The 25446-nt window shown below is 45.0% G+C and overlaps 1 protein-coding gene across 2 annotated transcripts in view; it reads left to right on the plus strand.

Annotated features, from left to right (window-relative positions):
* CPT1A (carnitine palmitoyltransferase 1A (liver)) overlaps positions 1 to 14710 on the plus strand; it is a 90768-nt gene extending 76058 nt beyond the window's left edge. For both annotated transcript variants that reach the window (XM_015412833.1, XM_015412834.1), the window contains exons 16-19: positions 2197 to 2349; positions 5666 to 5770; positions 6829 to 6921; positions 12598 to 14710. In XM_015412833.1, coding sequence (XP_015268319.1) covers positions 2197 to 2349; positions 5666 to 5770; positions 6829 to 6921; positions 12598 to 12684 — 438 coding nt within the window. In that variant the 3' untranslated portion in view covers positions 12685 to 14710. The remainder of the gene's footprint in view (positions 1 to 2196; positions 2350 to 5665; positions 5771 to 6828; positions 6922 to 12597) is intronic.
* Positions 14711 to 25446: the final 10736 nt, after the last annotated feature.

The raw sequence follows: 25446 nt of genomic DNA on the forward strand, positions 1-25446 counted from the left end.
TCTCTTCCCCTCCCCGACTTTCTTCCCCCTCCTCACCTGTCTCTCGCCGCCGCCACTGCTGGGCCTCTCCGGCCGTTCGGTTCCTTTCCCGCGCACGGAAGCCAGGTAGGTCGCAGAGCGTTCCGTGCGCATGCGCACAGAACGCTCTGGCACTCTCGGGGGGATTTAAACATCCCCCCGAAAGTTTTTTCAACATTTAGCATTTTTGTGCACACGTGGGGACCGCCCCACATGTGCACAAACCTCTCCCTCCCCCCCAAGTGCCCCCGATGTCCGGATCTAAGGATCCGCACAGAGGGGGCCAGTTCAGTATTAGATATATAGATAGTTACATCAGTTAAAACAGCAATTAGTACAGTACTAGAAATATCACTGCAGACGGTGACAGCAGCCATGAAATTAAAAGCCGCTTGTTCCTTGGGAGGAAAGCTATAGCAAACCTAGACAGCATATTAAAAAATTTTATTTAAAAAATAAAAAGGGACGGCAAAGGATGAGATGGTTAGACAGTGTCATAGATGCAACGAACATGAAGTTGAGCAAACTTCAGAGGACGGCGGAAGACCGGAAGGCCTGGCGTGATCTGGTTCATGGGGTCGCGAAGAGTCGGACTCGACTGTGCGACTGAACAACAAGAAATATATAAGGTTCCAGCTATACTAAATGATTAAAAAAACGAGGCCCTAGAACCAGGAGTGATGATAGATCTCCTTAAAGTTGTCCCAAATCCCGTTGGTGGGGGGAGGGGGTTCAGCAAGGGAGGCTGAATGATTGGGTGCTCGCTGCCTCAAGTGTAGTGAAAGTGTAGTGATCAAATGTAGGCAAGTGTAGTGAGAGTGTATGATCTGCTCAAGCCTGTCTTGACTGTGGCTGAGGGCCCCTAAAAAGGCAGGGCATTAGCCCCCGTATAGTGGTGGTGGTGGAGGTGCACATGAAAAGAGTCTCCCAGCACCAGATCCATAAAGGCCAGTCACTCCATTACCAGTTGCAACTCAGTTGGGGGGGTTGTGGCAAAGGTCACCAGTGCATGACTACACGCTTGCATCCTGCTCCCCTCTCCCCTGTCCTGCACTGAAAACCCTTCAAAATGTGAGGGAGACCTCCTTACATGAAAAGAACATTTGCTGCCGCAAATTCAGATTTGTAAGATTGTCCAGATATTATGCCTTGCCCTTTTTATGTGTGGTATGGTCAATAAAATGTGAGTGGTTTGTTGTGCTATATGGGTTTGCTTCTGAAAAGCATCTTGTTCAGTGTGATGGCCATTAATTGACCAGGACCAAATCTTCAGTCTGCACCCAAAAGCAACTGGTTTTGTGATAGTTGATTGTAAGGGACTTAGTTTCACAGTATGAGGAGAGCTTCCCAAGAGCCCTCCTCAACCCTGCAGGGGCTCTGGAGAGCAACACTGTGTCATCCATATATAATAACATGGTACCATCCTATTGGCGAGTCTAGGGGGATGGACTTCTGGAGTATTAAACCAGCTAGATAGATTGTTTATATAAAAGATAAACAATGCCGGTGCTAGCAGGCAGCCTTGCCTGATGCCTCTGTAGGTTTGAATGGGCTCAATAAGATGTCCTTGTCTGCTACATCTGACTCTCAGAAAAGTTTGTTCATGTAAGGCCCGTACAAGATATAGGAATCTTCTATCAATAGATGAATTTGTTAGTTTGTCCCAGAGTCTCTAGATACATAATCAAATGCAGTTTTGAAGTCAACAACGGCTGCGTAAAGTGAAGTTATTGCCTTGGATGAGTATTTCTTGATGAGGTGTTGGATAATCAGGCATTGGTCTATCGTGGATCTCTCTAGGCTAAAACCCGCCTGTTCTGCCACTAAAATGTTCTCTTGTTCAAACCAGATCTGAAGTTCTGAAGTTTAACAATGATATCTTGTTTCTGGATTTCCCATCCTATAATCCCATTTTGATGCCATCCCATGCATTCAAAATGCTTACTATAATACCTCCAGGAGTCTAAAAAGCCATTTGCAGTGTGGTTATAGCAGTAGTATGCTGCAGGTCAAGAAAGCTGTATAGGGGGTGTTCTTGGCTTGCATGACTTAACAGAGCATTTAGGGTTGGAGCTGCTATGACTGTTTGTTATTGATCATCATCTTTGTGTGTATTTTTGTTATTGGCAGTTATTGTAATACTATTTTAAAATGGAAATCTTGGATTTTTTTTCTTAGACTGAAAAGAAGTGTGTGCTGTTCAAGGCCGCTGCTGCTAAACACCAGTTTTTGTACCGTTTTGCCATGACTGGTGCTGGTATTGATCGTCACCTCTTCTGTCTTTATGTGGTGTCTAAATACCTTGCTGTTGAATCTCCTTTCCTTAAGGAAGTGAGTAATTAAATAACTTGTACTGATCAAGTAAATAAGTGAGAATTATGTGCATTGTCAAAGAAGCAAAATTTCCAGAAATAAGAACACAAGAACATAAGAGAACCCAATGCTGGATCAGGCCAATGGCCTATCCAGTCCAACACTCTGTCACACAGTGGCCAAAAAAATACCAGGTGCCATCAGGAGGTCCAGCAGTGCCTCCCCCCCCAGCACCAAGAATGCAAAGCATCACCTGCCCCATACTGAAAGTTCCTATCTATACCTTGTGGCTAATAGCCACTGATGGACCTCTGCTCCATATGTTTATCCAGTTCCCTCTTGAAGCCATCCATGCTTGTAGCCGCCGCCATCTCCTGTGGCAGTGAATTCCATGTGTTATCTTGCAAAATGGAACAAAGCTTTTTCTGGGAGAAAACAAATTTGGGAGAAAGGTTAAATTTAACCAATACTTATATTTCATATGGTTAAAAGTACTGTATTATGTAGAACTTAGCAGGTAAATATATGAAACAGGTTTTTAAATTAAATTTATTACTTTCAAGCGACTACAAACGTATCAGGTTCAGAGGGCTAACAGTAAACACAGTACTGTAAGGTACCTAAGTCCATTTTTAAAAAAATTGTCAGTTGGAAAAATTATTTAAAGCAGAAACCGTCAACACTGCAGTAAACAGAAGGAAGGTTTTCATTATCTATGAATCTAAACTTGTTCTTTCAAAGCTACGAAGTACTCAAATAATTCCACCTGTCCAAGCAGCCTCCCTTGCTCCATGGCAAACCGTGGACATCAATTCATTCCTCAAGCCACCCCTGCCCAGCTTGTAGTTTAATAGAGACAAATTTAATTGTTCTGAACTCACATTTATCCCCTATCTGAATGGCTAATCAACGTTACTTAACTTTCCTCCAGTCTGGGTGAAACGCCAAGCGAGGCATGATAGAGGAGCTTCTCTTTGCTCAGGTCCCCTGCTCTTCACTCAGTGGCCAGTCTCTTTGGAGCACAATACACTCAAACACATTTCAGTTGCAGGGATCCTCCTTTTCTCCCTCTGCTGCTGGTGCTAAAGCCATGTCACCATCCATGCTACCTCTAAGCTGTGGAGTCTTGTGAGCAAAAATTCTACTTTGTGAGTTCCTGGCATTAAAGCTGTGAGTGAGCGATTTGGCTATTGCGTAAATGAGTTTGCTCTGGAGCCGTCCTTCCCGAGCTAAGGCAAAAATGTGTGAGCCGGAGGCTAAAAATCTGAGAGCCAGCTCACACTAACTCAGCTTAGAGGGAACACTGGTCACCATGGTCCCCAACGCTTTTGAGCCTGCAGGCGCCTTTGGAATTTTTGAGCCAGGGCGACAGACACCACCACAAAATGGCTGCCACAGGAGGCAGAGCCAAGCACACATACACACAAAAGAGGGGTGGGGGTGGGGGAATACAAACACAGAGCAGAAGATGACTAGTGGGGAGAAAGGGAGGATAAAACAGAGATAATATGACGAAGAGCACAAGGGGGAGTATCGTACACACACAACACAAAGATGATGATGATAAAGGGTGGGGGATAAAACACACACACACTGAAGACTACCAAGGGAGGAAAAGGGTGGATAAACACACAAACACACAAAGATGAAGACTACCAGGGAGGGGATAAAAACTCTCACACAAGCATCCCCATGGCTGGGGTAAAGGGAGCATTAAATCACAGTGTCTTAGTCAGGGGTCATTTCGTAGAAAAAGAGCTGCAGGAGCTCATTAGCATAACTCATTAGCACAACTTATTTGCATATGCCACACCCCCTGACATCACCGGAAGTGTGTCAGGAGGCAACACCCACCGCTCAGGCTCCACTGGACTGTTTTGGATTGCTAGCTATTGGGGGGGGGGGAGGAACGTGCAGATCTGTCCTCGCAGAGGAGGGAGAGCTTGCACCTGAATAAAACTTGGTCTTAAAGGTGCCACTGGACTGTTTTGGACCAGGGGCTGGTGGGGGGCTCTGCAGCTTACCTGGCTGCTTTTTGCTCTGACTGAGGGCTGCTGGGAGCAGGGGGTGGGGCTTGTTGCATGTGCCCGCCCCCTGGCCTCTTTACTGCCGGAGCTCCGCTCCTGTGCACTCCTGCAGGAAATGAGCCCTGGTCTTAGTGTTCCTGACATCTCTTTCTGTCCCTGACAGCTGTCTGAGTACAGCATGAGGAAGTCCAGCTCTCCTCAAAAGCAGAGCAAGGAGTAAATTGGACAAGAACTTGACTCCTACTTGTAGTTACCACCCAAACTATCAGCTGCATGTTCACTACTCCGCTCTATAACTCTCCTTGTATCCCGATGCCATATTTTCCTGCACTTGCTCCACATCATTGGTCATTAAGGTGTGTGTGGGGGGGGGGAATAGGCAGACCAATATGAGAGTATAATAAAGATAAACTCTGCTGGATGTTATAGAGTGGGAGCTAGACGAGCAGCTGCTATTTTCAGTGAGAGATGTTTAATTTGGTGTCCATTTTAGCCCTGACTGGCAGGTTTTCTTGCCCTGCAAGAGATCTGCTCACATGAAAATTTAGCTGTAGTGAACTTACTGCTCTGATGAAAATCTAAGCACGCTGGTGTTCTAGAGTATTTACATGACTCACACTCTGCCAATCACAACTGATATGCAATCTCTGTTTATTCCAGTACAAATGTAACAGCAGCATCATTGTTCGTTGACTTACTTCCATTGGCAAAACTTCCATACTACCATGCCTTTGCTGGAAATAAAAGGTAAATGGTAAAGGTTTCCATTGCTTGAAAGCTAGTCAAATTCGACTCTAGGGGGCGGTGCTCATCTGTTTCCTAGTCGAAGAGCCAGCACTGTCCAAAGACTTCTCCATGGTCATATGGCCAGCATGACTAAACGCTGAGGCACATGGAATGCTGTTACCATCCCACCAAAGCAGTACTTATCTACTTGCCATTTCTTGCTTTCGAACGGCTAGGTTGGCAGGAGCTGGGGCCAGAGATGGGAGCTCACTCTGTCATGCGGCACTCGGGTCTCGAACTGCCAAACTACAGACCTTCCAGTCTGCAGCTCGGCGTCTTAACCTCTGAGCCCCCACCGCCCCTTTGCTGGAAATAGCAATGCCAAAACAAGACAAAATTAGTGCAGAAGAAAGGGATTATTTAAGAATCTCTCTTCTCCACTTCCCCAGTTATTTGGTCCTGTGGAATTAATATTTGTTACAGTGGAAGTTTTCTAGTTTCAAAGCAGCAGTTTTATCACATGTTGCAACCAGGTCTCAAATGTGCTACTGGATTTTCATGTTTTCATTTACTTTTGTTAGGTCTTGGCAGAGCCCTGGAGACTTTCAACAAGTCAGACACCGCAACAGCACATTGACCTGAACAAGAATCCTGAAATGGAGTCCAGCGGTGGTGGCTTTGGACCAGTAAGTTGAATGTCTGAAGGCACCTGGTTTTGAGAGAGGCTGGTACCACTGTATCAAATGACTGTGCCAATATATCATGTCTGGTGTAATATTAAAATAACCAATGTAACTAACTGGCACGGACACCAAACATGTTCTGATCATTTCCGTGCTTATAAACAGTCATGCTGTCTGTAGGCTTTAAGCATTCATCTCTAAGTAGTAGTAGTTGCACAAATGAGCTGTGAATTAGGAACACACAGAGCCTTTTTCTTTCTTTTTTTTTGGAAAAGGGGTGCCAGAACTCTCAAGAGGGAAATGAAGTTTTCAATCTGTATACTGAAAACTCACGAACTTTTAAACATTTTTAAAAGAATTTTGTCAAAGAGGTTCTGGAACTCTGTTCTGGTGTGTTCCCCCTGAAAAAAAGGCCCCGGGAACACCACAGTGGAAATCACACTTCATGGCAGAATGGCAGTTTGAAGGTGGATCTGCCAGAGCCTAGTCCAGCATTCTACACACTATACCAGTGATGGCGAACCTTTTAGAGACCGAGTGCCCAAACTGCGACCCAAAACCCACTTATTTATCGCAAAGTGCCAACACGACAATTAACCTGAATACTGAGGTTTTATTTTAGAAAAAAACAACTCATACATTAACTTAAGAGGATCCAAACAAAGAAAGGAAAGCAATCCCAAATGCTTTCATTGACTTAAAATTATTTGGCAGAGAATTTGACATTTTAATGATGGTCTGGGCCTGGCTGGGGCGATGGCACGCGTGCCCACAGAGAGGGCTCTGAGTGCCACCTCTGGCACCCATGCCATAGGTTCGCCACCACTGCACTATACCATATTCGCTCTAAGAGTTATGTTTACAGAATAAAATTTACTTGTATATTTATGTGGTTCAAGTATTTTCTGTGTATTGTAATGATTTTCACTGGTTTTCATTTGAAACTATTTAATATACTGCTGACAGTGTCATACTGAACTTTAACAGTAAACTGGCTTTGGTTTCATGTGAACGGTTTCAATGGCATCAGAGCTGAAGCATTCTAAATGTGTTTTCAACAGGTTGCTGATGATGGTTACGGTGTGTCATATATTATCGTGGGTGAGAATCTCATCAATTTCCATGTATCCAGCAAGTTTTCTTGCCCAGAAACAGTAAGTGTTATTTATAAAATTTTATGTCCACCAATCCTATCACTATGTCTAATTGCTGAGAGTGCTTTTTTCGTTCAGTGTAAATTTGTGCTTAGGACATATTTTACAACACATATGTTCCAGAAAGCTGACTCTGCAGGACTGTATACAAAATAGCCTCTGTGTTTTGAGAAAAAATGTCTGGTATGTGTGGATACCATAGACTTCTCTTCCCCCAAATATGCACTCTATCTTGATCAGCGATCCCTGGTATGGTGCCCACTTGTACCATAGGGCCAACTGAAATGTTTCCTGGTATCCACTTACTGCTTCTTCAAAGCAAAGAACCTTTCCTAGCTTTCCTCCTCTTCACTGGAACTGAGGTATTTCAGAAGACTTCGGATATCTGTCAGGACCCACAGCTAAACAACGAAGTACATGCTTCCAGGATATAGGGCATTCGTATGCCCCCCCCCCAGCAATCACTAATTAGGTGGGCTCCCGCGCGCGGGAGACTGCTGGACTCCCTAACGGTTGCGAAGCTGGGAACGGAGAAGCTCCCACGGACGATAGACACCACAACCTCCACCAGTACAACATCAAAGATAAGCGTTACAGCTCTGAAGCTATTATGCGCATGGGAAGGAATGCAAAGCAATTAGAAAACATCTCCACACTCATGGCAGCATAGCTGACAATATCCAGGAATACGCAGGAAACACCTATTCATAAATAACTGCCCCCATCATTGCAGAATGTGGCAGAAGCGATCCTAAAATCTATATGAAGACTTCCCAACCTAAGTGAGGACCCTTGAAATTTTGAGAAAAGGCAGTGGGCCTCACCACGGAATGGCTGCTATGGGAGACAGGGCAAAAGGACTGCCATGGAGGGCAGACACAAAATTTTGAGAGACTGCAGGCTTGTAACTTGCTGAGGTCCTTATCAGTTGTCTTGGGAAATGCCTGGAGTTTCAGCATGAGCTGAATGGCTGTTGATGCTCCATAGCACACATCGAGCCTTGTCCACACCTCTTGCAGGGCTTTTGTAGGATCCATTGCATTCGTCAAAGCAAGGGTTTGAGCTTGAGCAGAGGAGTCTGGCCCCAGCCATGCTATCAGGTATGTGAGTTCCTCTTCTGGAGGCAGTCCTAGGTTCCCGACAACTCTTTGGAAGGTTTGCCTCCAAAACAGGTAGTCCTCTGGTAGTTCCGAGAACTTCTGGACCTTCCTTGCTGCCAGTTTGATCCATGGAGGCATTCTATTAGGTGGCTCGACAGCAGGCTTCATTTCTGATGCTGGGTTCCCATAAGCAGGTTGCTGATGAGTGGGTGGCAGCCCATCGGCCACGTACGCTGGCTGAGGTGCCATGTACATGGGCTGGTTTCAGTTCGCCATCTGTGCCGTCTAGTTCCAACTGGGCATCTCTGGTGCAAGAGGCGTACGTGTGAACACAGGAGCTGTAGGTACACAAGGCACTGCTGTAGGGACAGGAGTTGTGTTGGTAAAGACAAGAGTCATAGATGCTAGCGAGGTAGTTGCAGGAGTCACAGTCATTGGGTGATGCCAGGCATCATGAACCAGAGTGCCTTGACCTGAGGGAAACATCTGCATAGTTCCCGTAGCTCCTTGTTGATGCTGGTGTCCAACTTGTCCAGAGTCCGTGACTGCTCTGAATTCTGGGGCATTAGGGTTGGCCACTCGACTAGTACCTCTTGATGCTGGGACAACCAATGTTAAAGCAAGGGTCGGCACAGGATTTGCAGATGTTAGTGGAAGGGCTACAGACGTATGGCTTGGAGTTGCAGAAGGGATCTGAGGTGGAAAAGGTGGAGATGCAGATGCCACTGTCACCAAGGTTGTAGGCACCGGCAGTGCCACTAGTGCGTCAGTTAACTGGGCTGGTACGTGAGCGTGAGCTGCAGAACTCACTTGTGTGTGCATTGGCACAGCAAGCTAGAGTACCACAGGCATTACCTCTGATTGAAAGTTGTGTGTGAAAGCACTGTGTTCCACTACATAGGATAAAACTCTTTGGGCAGTGTCTTGAACCTCCAACTCCGCTAGATCAGGGTCTGGATCTGGCTCCCGAAGTTCGTCCTCGGCTGCCTTGGCACGAGCTGCAGTCTCTGCTGCTTCTGCCTCTCATTGTAGTGCTTCTTTCTCTACTCGGAGTCTGGTAGCTTCCAGCTCCTTCTCGGCAGCGGCTAGTTCTTTCTCTGCGTGAAGCTGTGCAGCGGCTAACTCTAAGCGCTGTTGCCTCTTGGCAAACTCAGCTCGTTTGGCTGTGGCTGCGGCTTCTCCTATCAGCCTCGCTACTTCTAAGGCCAGTGCAGAAGACTGGACCTGTTAGAAGAACAGACACTGCTAGAAGTGTGGCAGGACGACTTTCCATGGACTGAGGGTGTCTTTAGATGCTGGCTAGTTCTTTCTCTGCGTGAAGCTGTGCAGCGGCTAACTCTAAGCGCTGTTGCCTCTTGGCAAACTCAGCTCGTTTGGCTGTGGCTGCGGCTTCTCCTATCAGCCTCGCTACTTCTAAGGCCAGTGCAGAAGACTGGACCTGTTAGAAGAACAGACACTGCTAGAAGTGTGGCAGGACGACTTTCCATGGACTGAGGGTGTCTTTAGATGCTGGCTAGTTCTTTCTCTGCGTGAAGCTGTGCAGCGGCTAACTCTAAGCGCTGTTGCCTCTTGGCAAACTCAGCTCGTTTGGCTGTGGCTGCGGCTTTTCCTTTCAGCCCCGCTACTTCTAAGGCCAGTGCAGAAGACTGGACCTGTTAGAAGAACAGACACTGCTAGAAGAGTGGCAGGACGACTTTCCATGGACTGAGGGTGTCTTTAGATGCTGGCTTCCCTTTGGGGCGCTGCTTGTGGGAGGCAGAGCTTGATTGGAAATGACTTTGAAGATGCTTCCATTCTCAGTGGATCCAAGAAGTATTAACTCTTCCTCCTTGATCCGTACCTCCAAGTTATACTGAGTGTCCTTGGCGTGTTTGCGCCATGCCTTTACCTCCTTGTGAAGACAGTCCAATTCCTCTGTGGCCTCATTCGAGTTCAGCCGATCTAGGATTCCATGTATACGAGCAGCGCGTGAATCCCACTTCACTATCTGGGTTGTCAGCTGCTCCTGTGCATGGTGCATGTCTTCCAAATTGGTTATGCTGGTGAGCGCATCCAGACTCTCCTCCACCTTTCTCCAGGCACCCTCTGTACAATCTCTATTTCTCTTCAGTCAAATGGTCACGCATCGTGCGGGTCAGAACTTGCACCCGGCCTCGCGACATATATGTAATCTCATCCTCTGCTCTGATTGCTGTGGTGGAAGCAGGTGTTTTGCTGATTGCTCCTGTTGCCATCTGTTCAGGATTTGAAACCATGTCCATATCGGGTTGTGCTTCTGCAGCTGCACCTACAGTGGTCTCTGATGTGTCTTCCATAACTTCTCTTTTGCAAGCTACAGTTTAAAATTACTTAAATTGCACACTAATTGCTCCAGTGTAGATTTTGCGCCAAAATTGCTGTTCTAGAAATTCCAAACTCCGCCACTAGATGTCTCTGGTGCACTCCCTCACTAACTTGTCTGCAATGCTTTCCTTCTCAATGCTTGTTGCTAACTGAGATCTCTCGTTTGGGAAAAGACTGATGCTTGGGGTCCCGTTTATCTGTGGAACTTTTGCAGCATGCAGTCCCTTTTCCTCCTTTGAGAGCTTGCTTTCAGTGTACTAGGCAGTTAAGAGAAGCAGGGGCCAAAATCTCAACTTAGCAGGCGTGCATGCAAATAAAGCTGAAACCAGGGAGCACGCCACTGTGGCTGTCCACAGCATTGCCTGCAGCCTCATCAAACCATGCAAGCCCCCTCACCATGGCAAAGCCGTGATCCATGAGAGGGGTGAGACTTCTTGTGGCTTATTTTAGGAAAATTAAATTAGATATTTTGATAAATTACTATACCTTCTCTGGATAGAACTTGGAGCAAATGTTTATTAAAAACCAAATGTAGAAAGTATATTTTGCCTGACCTGGCTGGCCCAGGCTAGCCCGATGTCATCAGATCTCGGAAGCTAAGCAGGGCCAGCCTTAGTACTTGGGTGCAGCAAACCGAGGAAGTCCAGGGGTTGCTACACAAAGGCAGGCAATGGCAAAACCACCTCTGACTACTACACAAAGGGTGGCAATGGCAAACCACTCTTGCAATAAAAACCCCATGAGGGGGTTCACCATAAGTCAGCTGCGACTAGAAAGCAATTTCTACTGCCACCAGAAAGTACATTTGGTACTTTAACTATTCTTCACTTCCCTTTAATACATTAAGCTGTATTGTTCTTCTGTCTTAATTTGTATTAACAGAAGTAGACCATTCTCTTAAACGCTATAGGTATAAATTGTTATTGTATTTGTATAATGTGAATTACTGGTTTTATGATTTGGGATAAAAATCTCGTTTGAAAGAGAAGAGAGGTTAGTATTGGCCCCTGCCACACGGGGGGGGGGGAGCACGGGCAAAGTGCGGCTTTTTAAACCCGCACCAAAAGAGACACGTGGCAGCGGGATCACATAGATCCCCTGAGCCACCGCGCACTTCCTCCCCGGCATGATCAGATGCTGGGGGGAGGCCACTGAAAGGGGAGCGAGGCAGCCAAACTGCGCATGTGTACGCATGCGCAGTTTGGCCGGGAGCCTGGTTTACAACGGGTGCGGCGGCGATCCCACGGCCGCGCTTGATGCAGCGTTCCCGGTAAGTCCTCCTCTGGGGGTGGTTCTTTTTTACTGCGGGTTTTCGGCCTGAAGGGCTGGATCGGGGATGGGTGCGCGCCGCTTCCCAGATGTTGCGGTGAGATCGCGCCCGTTTGCTGCGCCCCAAATCCGTCCCTCTCCCAGGCCACAACCTTCCGTGTGACCAGGGCCATTGTCTGTTTTCTATAGAGCTAGCCTTCTAAAGCTCATTTGAATTGTAAAATATTTTTAGATTTTTAAACCTGTAGGAACCATCTTAACAAAACAGGTGTAATAATGGGGTTGACATTTCTAGCTAGCATCATTGGAAGCCTCCTCCACAGAGGCCAGAGAGAACTTTGCCATTTCTAATTCTCATGGCCTTGGGGGGAAGACATGAAATGATAACATTCATATCATCCTGGTTGTACTGTATTAACCTGTCTATGTACTATGTAATCCTGACGTATGAATGAGGGTTGGACCGAAGGTCTTGTAATTCCCAACTTTGTAGTGTTGCTTAGTTCTGCCAAAGAGTTTGACTTCACAGCAACTTTCCTGATTTCTCAATAAAGCCTGTTAAAGGAATTATTGCATCTGAGAGTTCCTGAAGAAGCTGACAAGTACTACCTGATTTCATTGGCTTTACTGGTTTTTGGTTTTTTTTTTGCATTTGTGTGTGTGTGTGTCCCATTGCGTGCACGCATGCACGCCTGTGCCTGGGAGTCATGGTGACCTCTGGCAACTCCTACTGGGGCATGGAGGACATTCAGAGAATGGCTTGATAGCCTACCTCTGGTATTCTTTGAAGGTCTCCCATCCGAATACTTGCCAGGTCCGAATACTTGCTTAGCTTCTGAGATCTGACGAGATGAGGCTTGCCTGGGCTATCCAGGTCAGGGTTTGTTTGTTTGTTTGTTTTTTAAATGAGAGGTCTATGCAGTGATAAATCTGGATTCTAATTCTTTCTCTTTTTTTGGTTTAGGATTCTCATCGCTTTGGAAGCAACATCAAGCAGGCTTTGTGTGACATCAGAAATTTGTTCCATCTTGGTAAAAACTCTACTAAGTGACCCCCCCAACCAGCACATCAGCTAGTCACCCTGTGCTCACCGCGATAACTCTTCTGATCAATGAATGAAAGAAAACGAGGCATGCAAAGCGGCATTTGGACATAATCCATACAGGGATATATTCATAAGCATTTAATCTTGGGAGAGTTGCCAGGGTTCGTGACTGTGATTGTTCAAAAGAGTTTTCTTTTCCACAACAAATGACTTGACATTCTCTGTATTAGTAAGACTTCAGCAAGGTGAAGACATGTATCCTAGGCCTGTCTTAATGTAATGTAAATTTGATAATTTCCTACAAAAAATCTGTTTATTTGTATTCTGTAAAGGAAGGGATGAATGAAATGTGTGTATATGATGCTCATAACAACAACAAAACACTTGTCTTGAAATGTACCAGTAGAAGAAATATATCTGTTCTTTTATCAGTGTGACAACTTGGGGCATTCACCTTAAATAAAGGCATTTCATTAAGCTGAACATTTTTTATAAAATATGGCAATCTTCCTGTAGTGAGCTAAGTGGAGAAACACTTTATTGCTTGGAAGAAGTTTCTGTTGCCACAGATGAGTAGTAAACCATTTGCACTACCTGAAACAGTGGCAAATTAATACTACTTTTATCATATTATTCCTGACCCCATGCATTTCCACATCTTCATTTAATTTTGTAAATGGACCTGTATGTGTGTTTCAGCACCTAAAAAGAGGTTCTAAATACAGAATACACAGTGGGTTATTATTTTATAGGTGAGTGTTCTATCTATAATCTGTTACGGCTGCTGAATTCACAGTTTACCTAATGGGGGTAAAAGTGAGCATATTTTCATATAGCATTGTACATATGTACCCACAAAAATGGAGATCTCTTCCAGGTCAATGAAATTTACTATTAGTCATGACATTTCTCTGAGCTTTAGGAACTGTAGCCATGAGATAAAAAACCAGCTGGACAATCCCCACCATATAAGACACAGCCTGACTGAAATACTGTACCTTATCCAGTCTCGTGCCTTAAGGAGTTCCCATCTTATGTGCAACCATGGTATATAGAGAAGGTCTTTATCATAATACATATTACACTATGATCCTCCAGATATGGACTATCTAATTCAAAGATGTTCAAAGAGCATCAGAGATTTCTAGAAAATATGTGTAGTGGGACTTAAAAATTAAAGCAGAGTGAGTGGCACAAAGTTAACACTTGAAGATGCAAGCATTATGAAAATCCTTTCTAAAGTATTTTAGGCAGTATTTGCATTAAACAAACCAAGGGTTTATCACAGCAGTTGCAGCTATCTTAATACAATGGCTATAAAAACATGCAACATCATTTGAGGCTTTAATTTTTAAAAATTCTGATGCTCCAGAGCTTTTAAAAACTAGAATGAATGGGGGAGAAATGTCTCTTTCATATTCACAGAACAGAATAACTTCTGTTTTGTATGGTACTTGGCCAATATGCTTTAAATGCCTTGGCTTGGGACATTAATGAAGAATCAGATACACAGTTCTGTAAGTAGTGGAATGCAATACTCCTGCAAGAGTGGTGGGACATGTTTTGTTTGATCAGGTACATTAAAAAGGAATACTATGGGAAAGAATTTATAGCACCCAGAATGCAGCATGGTATCCATTACAAGTACTACAAGGAGCAGTATGTATAGACACTTTATATTGACCACTGACCAACCTCTGTTAATCTTAAAGTAATCTTGTAGGATTTCGTAAAAGAGCATACCTAGGTTTGACTCTCAGGTTACAGAAATTTCATATGTAATCATAGTTAACTAGTGCATTATCAATGCAATTTTGCATTTTTTTTGCAGGAATGTAAATGTGTAATTGGCTGAGGACAACCAGGTTTTTATTGCAAGTATTCGAAGGACTGTCACGTGTTGTTGTTTTTTCATATGACACAAATAATTAATTCCTAAACAGGACACAATTTGTATGGTCTTAGAATGTCAATTGCATGTAAATAATGTTACTTTTGCTGTAAATCTAAAATGCTCAGTAAACATATTCTATCCATAAATTAATCTTTGAATGTGTGTGATCTTACCTTATGCACATTAGCATTGTTTTTCACGGCTTCCGTACTAATTCCAAAGGGACTTCGTTTTGAAAGAATTGTCACTTGCTTCTGAAATGTGTTGATCTTGTGTTTGTTTTTAAGAGCATGCTTGACAAAAGTAAAAGTGGACACTATGCATGGATAGAAATTAAGAAAGGCTAACTGGCTAAATACTTATGGCTTCATGTAATACATATTAGGGTAGTTTTCATAAGTCACACTCAGGGGTCATTTCCTGCAGGAAAGCCTCACCCCCTGCTCCCAGCAGCCCTCAGTCAGAGCAAGAAGCAGCCAGGTAAGTTGCAGAGCCCCCCCCCCCCGGCCCCAAACAGGCCAGTGGCACCTTTAAGACCAAGTCTTATTCAGGGACAAGCTCTCCCTCCTCTGCGAGGACAGATCTGCACGTCCCCCCCCCCCAATAGCTAGCAATCCAAAACAGTCCAGTGGCACCTTTAAGACCAAGTCTTATTCAGGGACAAGCTCTCCCTCCTCTGCGAGGACAGATCTGCACGTCCCCCCCCCCCAATAGCTAGCAATCCAAAACAGTCCCGTGGAGCCTGAGCGGTGGGTGTTGCCTTCTGGCACACTTCCGGTGATGTCAGGGGGCGTTGCATATGCAAATGTTATGGTAATGAGTTATGCTAATGAGCTCCTGCACCCCTTTTTCTACAAAATGACCCCTGGTCACACTTATATCTTTGTAATTCGAACATAAATTTGATTGGAACGTACATTTAACATTGGCTTGCTTAGCCTCTATATTCTATGTTTGCAGTTTGCTGCATTCACAAGTAGTATAGGATACAAAGCATTCTTTTTTGAAAGCATCCTGATCATAAACGTTAGGCCTACCTGTGATGTGTGGAGGATACTTTTGACCCTTAATTTGTTTTGCAGATATATAGATTTAAGTGTACCATTTAATTACAAAAGTTGGCATATTTGGAACCTAATTAATTCTTGATACAGTATTTTCTATGTAATATTAAGTTTAATGCTTAATTGTGTCCAATAGTATTCCTAACTGGTAAAGAATCCTCTAATAATACCTACATGTAGATTAGATGAAAGAGTAGGACTGTAGACTAAATAGCTGGCTCAGTTCTCAGGAGGCATTAGTTTTAGAGTAGAGCGGTCATGCCTCCTCTCCTTCCCCATAGTGAAAATTATTGGTTCAGGTTTGAGCCCCATGTCAGTGTTCCCTTTCTATGCTATTTTAATTCCTTTTCTAAGTAGGTTTTAAGCCTTCAGTTGCTCCTCTGAAGTGGTTTACTTGAAGATTATAGAGCAGTAAAGGCAAAATCTTCCAACTACCCTTGCAGACAACCTATTGAGCATTTCTCTGAAATTAAAAAAATACTGCTTTTGGTTTCTGGGAGTTAAATTGTTCAGCAGATGCTTATTCACTTTTGTAAGGTCCTAGCAGCATCCCCCCCCCTCCCCCTTACAGGTGCTGGACTCCCATTAGACTAACAGCTTGTCTGCTATTTTCAGCGCACATTGATGGGATGAGGCTTAACAAGCCTTATTTGACTTCCAGCCCTGGTGTACGGATTCCCTTCCTCCCTGAGGGGAAAAAAATAGTAGTGATGCGTCATTCCTCATTTCCTCATGATGTCAATAAACCAGGGAAGAAGAAGAGATTGGATTGATCCCCCACCCTTCACTACCCAAAGGTGTCTCAGAGCAGCTTACAAACTCCTTTCCCTCCCCCTCCCCACAACAGACACCCCATGAGGTACGTGGGACTGAGAGAGCTCTGACAGAAACTGCTCTTTTTTCAAGAACAGCTCTTATCAGAACTACGGCTTGCCCAAGGTCATCCAGCAGGTGCATGTGGAGGAGTGGGGACTCAAACCCGGTTCTCCCAGATTTGAGTCTGTGCACTTAACCACTACACCAAACTGGCTCTCTGCTGGATCCAACCAGTGGTCCATCTAGCCCAGTATCCTGGTTCACACAGTGGCCAACCAGTTGCCCTGGAGGACCAACAAACAGATCATAGAGGCCAAGGCTGTCCTCTGATGTTTCCTTCTAACACTGGGTTTCAGAAGTTTACTGCCTCTGTATGCTTAACACTTGGAATTCACTGCCACGGGAAGTGGTGGCGGCTACAAGCATGGACGGCTTCAAAAGGGACTTAGATAAGCATATGGAGCAGAGGTCCATCCGTGGCTATTAGCCACAAGGCTAATAGATAGTATAGATAGGGACTCTGGGGCAAGTGATGCTCTGTCTTCTTGGTGCTTGGGGGGGCAACAGTGGGAGGGCTTCTAATGTCCTGGCCCCACTGGTGGACCTCCTGATGGCACTGGTATTTCTGGCCACTGTGTGACACAGAGTGTTGGGCTGGATGGGCCTTTGGCCTGATCCAACATTGGCATCTCTTATGTTCTTATGCGGAAGTTCCAACTCCTCAATTAAAATTCACTTGGATGTGATTTCAGCTTTTTCATGCCTTGGGGTTTTTTTTAAAAAAGACCATATTTTCTCATGAGTTGGAAAAAAGATTCCTTAAAGGGCTTCATAATTTATGCCCATCTAGAACTCCCATTTTACCACCAAGGTCATTATCATTAATGCAAAGAAGAAGACGAGGAGGAGGAGGAGGAGGAGATTGGATTTATACCCCGCCCTTCACTACCCAAGGGGGTCTCAGAGCGGCTTACAAACTCCTTTCCCTTCCCCTCCCCACAACAGACACCCTGTGAGGTAGGTGGGGCGGAGAGAGCTCTGACAGAAACTTCTATTTTTCAAGGACAACTCTGACAGAACTATGGCTTGCCTAAGGTCATCCAGCAGCTGCAAGTGGAGGAGTGGGGAATCAAACCTGGTTCTCCCAGATTAGAGGAGGAAGAGAAGGAGAAGAGATTGGGTTTATACCCCGCCCTTCACTACCCAAAGGAGTCTCAGAGCATGCCTCTCTCCTCCCCCCCTCCCCCCCCAGTTTAGGTCCAGGCAAACACAGCCGCCCAGAGACCCTTAGGGGTTAGGGCGGGATAACAAATCGAATAAATAAATAAATAAAAATAAATAAACACCTTAATGGGCGAGTCTGTTATGGTCTTAGAATGTCAATTGCATGTAAATAATGTTACTTTTAGGAGCTGTGGTGGCTCCAGTGGTTAAGACGCTGAACTGCAGGCTGTGGAAGGTCGGTAGTTCAGCAGTCCGAGACCCGAGTGTGCCGCATGACGGAGTGAGCTCCCGAGGTCTCTAGTTCCAGCTCCTGCCAACCTAGCAGTTCGAAAGCAAGACGTTGCAAGTAGATAAGTAGTAGACCATCATTGTTAACATCTATTATCAATGCCTACTGGGAATGTTTGGGCTGTGTTAGGGTTGTGGTCGCCCTCTCGGGATTTTTGAGATTCTGGAATGATTGTGGTTATTGAGCACTTTAATTGTTTTATTGGTTTTAAATTGTATATGTTGTTTTTAACTGTATTAGAGTATTGATGTTTTATTAGCAAGTTTTTTCTTGCCTTGTTAGCCGCCCTGAGCCCTACGGGGAAGGGCGGGGTATAAATTTAATAATAAATAAATAAATAAATAAATGCAGAGGTAGGCATGAGCACCACATCCCTAGAGTCGGATTCGACTGGCTTTTGAGCAAGGGAAACCTTTACCTTTACCTAATCTCTGACATCCGGAGCTGCAGTGGCTCAAGTGGTTAAGATGCTGAACTGCAGGCTGCGGAAGGTCAGTAGTTCAGCAGTTCCGAGACCCGAGTGTGCCGCATGAGGGAGTGAGCCCTCGCCTCTAATTCCAGCTCCTGCCAACCTAGCAGTTTGAAAGCAAGTGACAGCGTCCTGTGCGCCTTGGTATTTAGTCATGCCGGCCACATGACCACGGAAACGTCTTCGGACAGCGCTGGCTCTTCGGCTCCCCGCAACCCGGACTCGACTGGCTTTCGAGCAAGGGGAACCCTTTACCTTTAATGTTACTTTTGTTGTTTTTCAAATAACAATTTTATTTTATTTTAACACAATAAAAATACAATATTACATGCTTCAGTCAAGGAAGAAATATGGAGTATATGAACAAACAATAGAACTTACTTATCATCCTCTTGGGAGATTGAAAATTTTGGAATATTATGCTATGGATAAAATTTCAGATGCAGCTGTTAACTCCAATACCATATATCCAAAACCTAACCTTCACTTGAAATGGTTACCTTTCCTAGAATATATGTTTAATTCAGAATCCACTAACTTTACTGTTCCTGAGAAATATTTTGATGTTTTTCACCATACGTAGTCCACTTCGTTTTCACGTAAGTTCTATTGTTTGTTCATATACACCATATTTCTTCCTTGACTGAAGCATGTAATATTGTATTTTTATTGTGTTAAAATAAAATTGTTATTTGAAGAAGAAAGAAAAATGTTACTTTTGCTGCAAATCCAAGATGCTCACCTTTCTGTGAGCTGCCAGAGGGCAACACGAGGAGGAGGAGGAGGAGGGAGTCTCAGCGGCGCCCTCTCGCTCTCCGCGCGCCTTCCCAGCTGGCGCTAAGGACGCGCGTGCCGATTTTGCGCGCGCGCCCTGCAGCTCAGTCCTTTCGGCGGGCGGGGCGGGGCGGGGCGGGGAGGGGGGCGGGTATCTCCTGCCCTTTCAGGCCTGCCGCGCGACCGCCCAGTGGTTCCCCACCCCCACCCCCCAAGGGAGACTCCGCAGCGGCCGCCAACGGCTCTTCCGCCGACCGCGACAGGCGTCTCTGGGATGGAAGGGAAACGGCGGGAGTCTGTGGAGGGGGAAGGTGAGGGGGAAAGGGAGGGAAAAGCCCGGGGGCGCTGCAGTGCGCTTGCGTGTGCGTGTAGGGGCAGGGGAGGTGCAGGCGGGCGTCGTGTGTCCTGTGCGTTGAGAGTACACAACACACACCCACACACATACACCTAGCAGCAGTGTTCCCTCTAAGCCGTAGGAGTCCTGTGAGCAGAAATCCTACTTGGTGAGCTCCTGGCATTAAAATTGTGAGCCAGCGATTGGGCTGCTGCATCACTTAGTTGGCTCTCTGGAGCCCCATCCTCCCTGAGCTAAGGCAAAAGTGTGTGAGCCGGAGGCCGAAAAACTGTGAGCTGGCTCACACTGACTCAGCTTAGAGGAAACACTGGTTGTGCGTATGTATTTTTACTCAGGGCTCCGTCGCAAAACAGTTCTTTGAATCTTTGGGTGCACACTGGCTTACCTGGTAGCTGGCATTCAGTCCTGTGGGCAGAAATTCTACTTGGTGAGCTCCTGGCATTAAAATTGTGAGCCAGTGATTGGGCTCCTGCATGAATTAGTTGGCTCTCTGGAGCCCTCCTTCCTGAGCCAAGGCAAAAATGTGTGAGCCGGAGGCCGAAAAACTGTGACCTGGCTCACACTGACTCAGCTTAGAGGGAACACTGGTTGAGTATGTATTTTTACTCATGGCTCCGTCGCAAAACAGTTCTTTGAATCTTTGGGTACACGCTGGCTTACCTGGTAGCTGGCATTCAGCTTATAAACTATCATATCTTTGAAGACTGCGGCTTGAAAATTGCATACAACTGGGAACTCTTTCTTCACTAACTCTTCCCTCACATCAGATTTCACTTGCTAGACAGTGGCAATGCATTTGGTGTCATGAGAATAAGCCATCAGCTCAGAGATGGTTAGTGCACCCAAGCATGGTGTACAGGGCCCTGTGAAGCCAGTATTTTGTTCATGGGACCACTGAGGCAGGGGCCCGGGCCGGCAGTGTTCCCTCTAGGCTGCGTGAATGTGAGCCAGCTCACAGTTTTTTAGCCTCCGGCTCACCCATTTGTTTGGCAGGAGGAGGCTCCAGAGCAGACTCATTGACGGCAGCACGCAATGCTCCCTCTAAGCTGTGGAGTCCTGTGAGCAAAAAGTCTACTTGGTGAGCCGCTGGCATTGAAGTTGCGAGGAAGCAATTTGCCTGCTGCATAACTTAGTTGGCTCTGGAGCCCTCCTTCCTGAGCTAAGGCAAAAATGTGTGAGCTGGAGGCCAAAAAACTGTGAGCTGGCTCACACTAACTCAGCTTAGAGGGGCAGGGATGGATTAAGGCTCACCGGCAGTGTTCCCTCTAGGCTGCGTGAGTGTGAGCCAGCTCACAGTTTTTTAGCCTCCGGCTCACCCATTTTGGGGGGAGGAGGGGGCTCCAGAGCAGACTCATTGAGGGCAGCACTGGCAAAGTTCCCTCTAAGCTGTGGAGTCCTGTGAGCAAAAAGTCTATATAATCACTAGCTTGTATTGGTATAAAATTGGTATAAAATATGAAGATGTTCATGTTACACAAATGTCTTCTGGGGAAGTAGAAACACAGATAATGTTCACCGATACCTAATAGAAGTTGGTGGGTTGTTCTCTTTAGATCAGGGGTTGCCAAACTGTGGCTTGGAAGCCACATGCGGCTCTTTCACACATATTGTGCGGGTCCCAGCAGGCTCACCATCTATTGTTTTCTTTGGTTCTCTCTCTCCCTTCCTTCCTCCCACTCCCTCCCCCATCTATCTGCTTTCTTTGTTTCTCTCTCCCTCACCCCTTCCTTGCTCCCTCCCCATCTATTTCCTTTCTTTCCACCTTTTTCTCTTTTTCTTCCTTCTCCCATCTATTTGCTTTCTCTCCCTTCCTTCCTCCCACTCCCTCCCCCATCTATCTGCTTTCTTTGTTTCTCTCTCCCTCCCCCCTTCCTTGCTCCCTCCCCATCTATTTGCTTTCTTTCCACCTTTCTCTCTTCCTTCCCCCATCTATTTGCTTTCTTTGTTTCTCTCTCTCTTTCCACCTCTCTCTTTCTCTCTCTCTTAGACAAATAAATATAATTGGACAAATAAATATTATTATCAATATCTGTTTTTACTCCTTTTGTTTTTATTTTTGGCATTCTTGTTTAATGTTAATAAAAGGCAAGTTTGCATATTTTTCAATAAAAACACATGTGTAATATTTATTCATGTCTTGCGGCTCTCAAATATCTGACTTTTATTCTATGTGGCTCTTACGTTAAGCAAGTTTGGCCACCCCTGCTTTAGATAGTCCCTAGCCCAATAAATCATTCAGGACCTCAAAGATTTAGAAAAGTCTAACAAGTCCGTAACAATTGCTTTACAAGTAAGCAGGCATGGTAGTAATACTGAAGTAAATATAACCAATAGTGCATTCTCAGATTATTTAAAGCAAAGTGTTGCACTAGTATTTTTTTAAAGCACTTGTACTGTAGAGAGCCAGAGTGGTTAAGAGCAGTGGACTCTAATCTGGAGGACCAGGTTTGATTCCCCACTCCTCCACATGAAGCTAGCTAGGTGGCCTTGGGTCAGTCACAGTTCTCTCAGAGTTCTCTCACCCACCTACCTCACAGGTTGTCCATTGTGGGGAGAGGAAGGAAAGGCAATTGTAAGCCGCTTTGAGACTCCTTTGATTAGAGAAAATAGGGGTATAAAAACCAACTCTTCTTCTATTCACAATTAAAAGTGAAAAGATGAGTGGGTATTTCTCCAGCCTTTCTAAAAGTTTATGTGTGGAATAAGAATATAATTGTATGATTATGTGTATAGATCTAATGGTTGTTTTTTATTCTGAATTTATATGTGTGTGTGATCACGTTTATGTACTCTGATAGACAAATGAGCATATTTTAGGAGTGGGGTTTATGTTGGATGTGTTTTCTTGATTTTTTATTTGTTTATTTTGAAGGAGACTCATCCACCACGATGAAAAATGACTTAGGACAATTAGATATCTCCACAGAGAACAAACACAAACAGATTGAAAGCCTGGTTGTATCTGTGGAAAACCATATAAATAATATGGATAATGGATTTGTAAATGAAATATTTAATCAACAGAAGGTATTTAGTTCTGAAAAGCTTAACATGAAGAGTGATTTAATTAATAAACCAGTTGACAGATTCCACTGCAGTCAAGATACCTGCTTAAGTAATGTGGACAAAACAACAGTTGATCACTTGACATATACTCTTAGAGAAAGTGAAAATGTAGTTGTCGAAGTCAAAATGCAGCCATGTACACAAGATTGTGACGAAGACTTTGGAAAACATCAGAGATTACCAGAACAGACTACTTCTGAAGAATCAACATGTGCTTATTTGCCTCACCTGCAACTGCACTCCTACAATATCCATTTTCCATCTTCCTTAACGACACAGCATAGAAATTCTGTGTTATCTCTTGGTATCAACTCTTCTGACGAAGCAGTCAATACAAATGTCGAAATGATACCAGTAAGATTGTCTAAATTAATACATGCTTTTTAATTGTATTAGATAAAAATTAACCAAATGAGTACTGTGTTTTTACAGTATGAAGGATATAGTAATATACTGTTGATTCTAACTAAATTCACTTTTCAAAACATGGGTGGAAAATAGGAGTAATATTTCTTAACTGGCAAACACATTTTGCAGGTCCAGTTTCTTAATTAGAGAGAAAATTTATAAAGCCTGGGCCTCTTCCAACACTGATCCATGTGCAAAAGTAGGCTTCTCTGTGGCTCTGTTATCGTGCATGTATTCATGCGACTTTTGTTGGAGTCTACCCAAAAACCTGGGAGTTTTGATTCGTGAACTCTTGCTACATCTTTTACTGGATGCCATGCCGCTGTTTTTGTTCTCAGCATCTGGTATTCAGAGATGCATTGATTCTGAACGTGGAGGTTCCATTTCATTACCATTTATATATGATTGATAGGTAGAATTTTATTGTCTGAGGCCAAAGGCCGTAACAGTATAACGATAGCTGCCCAAGCAGTAATAAATATTACAGTAAAAACACAACAAGGTTGAAAACAATGTTAAAATTGTCAGGACCAGGACATAGTGGAGAATACAGCATGTTGAACATCAGGGCAGAATTTTGCACGAATCTTCTTGGCAGCCAATGCATTCAATGACATCATGTATGTGACATGATCATCATCAGATAACAGGTGGATGATTGTGTCTGCCACTGAATGTGAGGCTAGCCTGGCTAAAATGGCTGCAAGGAACTTGGCCCTGGGAACCAAGTAAAGGTCACAAAACAGGACATAATAGGGTTGCCAAGTGTACTTACCCTTGCCGGCGGGGGAGCCTTGCTGGGCTCTGGGAGCTCTCCAAGGACGCGCGCGCTTTGCGCACGCGCGCCACCAGCATGTCACAGGAAGTGTGATCTGGGCCACGCCCCCCACGTGAGCAATGTGGCTGCGTCACCTCCAGTGACGCAGCTTCGGGGGGCGGAGTTCCCCCCGGGGCCCGATTCCGTCGCGGCGGAAATCGGGCCTCCAAAGCAGGGGTTTCCCCGCCCCCACTTGGCAGACCTAGGACATAATGAGGGAGATTCTCTGATTCCAGGGCTCCACAGATACATACTCACTGAGCAACTAGTGTGTGCTATTAACAGCCAACTAACATGGTGATTGTCATTGTTTGAAATCTGAGGACTGTAAAGCCTTCTCTAAGTTTCTGGAAGGTAATGCTGGAGAAGTAGGAAGCTCTGGTGTGATCCCATTTGAGCATTTTAAACCATGGAGAAAATTTAGAACTGATAATAGGTCCCCAGTCTAAGGCAGCATCTATATTGAATATCAGATCCCGAGTTTTGAACCCATCCAGAGGAAAACTCGGGGGGGGGGGTCAATAGGTATTGGGGTAATGGTAGAAAAGCCTGTGATAGCTGGCAACCCAAGAGGTATCTTTCTGGAGCTGGATAAAGCACTGCTTAGAAAGGTGACTAGAAGGAGAATTCTTCAGCTTTCTTCTGTAATTAATTAATTAAGTCAGTGTAGGCACGAGTCCTAATGGGAGGTAAGCCAGATTCAGCTCTCAGCAGGGCAGCTGGAGTGCCCTGGGGCAGGATCGAAATTCTCTTTAGAAAGGAGTTTTGGGTTATCTCCAGGCTAGCGATCGTGTTGTCATCCCGGCCCAGATCTCAGCCCCATAAAGGAGTTGGGTGATGATTTTACTCTAGAACAATCTCAAGGCAGGGTCTGTCAAGAAGCCACCTTTTGAACCATAAAACGTAGGGATAGCCCCAGTCGATCTTGCAGCTGAGGCCTTCGTTATCTCCAGATGAGCCTTCCAGGAGAAATTTTCAGAAAATGTTACCCCAAGGTATTTAAAACTGCAGCACTGATCTATTGGGATGTTATCTAATTGCCACCAGAATTTACGGGGCTTCTCTCCAAAAACCATAATCTTAGTCCCGCTTGCGGGGAGGGCAAGGTATAAAGACAATAGTAGTAGTAGTAGTAGTAGTAGTAGTAGTAGTAATAATACTCTTAGAATAATTGATACACAGAGATTCTTCTTTGCAGAAGCTGCTAAACCCGTTCAGCGTTTATATTAGGTCAACTTCTGTGAGAGACAGTGGAACCATATCATCAGCATACAGAAGAACAGATACTTTCCTTTGGCAATTGAAGGTGGAATAAACTCTGGGCCTGTCAGTCTCGCCACTATGTCATTGAGGTAGAGGTTGAAGAGCAGGGGAGCTAGAATACACTCCTGTTTTGCCCCTCTGAGGATTGGGAACTCAGTGATCCAGAGGTTGCCCACTCTTCTTTTAGCTCATTATTTTAGCTGCTAGATTGCGATGGAGTTCTCATAGCAAAACCAGTAGCCACTTATCGATGTATTAACCAAAGTCAAAAGCAGCTTTCAAGTTCACAAAAGCCACAAACAGATGTTTGGTAAGGCTCCTCGTGCATT

Source organism: Gekko japonicus, unplaced genomic scaffold (genome assembly GCF_001447785.1).
Source record: "Gekko japonicus isolate JY-2015 unplaced genomic scaffold, Gekko_japonicus_V1.1 scaffold1149, whole genome shotgun sequence".
NCBI lineage: Eukaryota > Metazoa > Chordata > Lepidosauria > Squamata > Gekkonidae > Gekko > Gekko japonicus.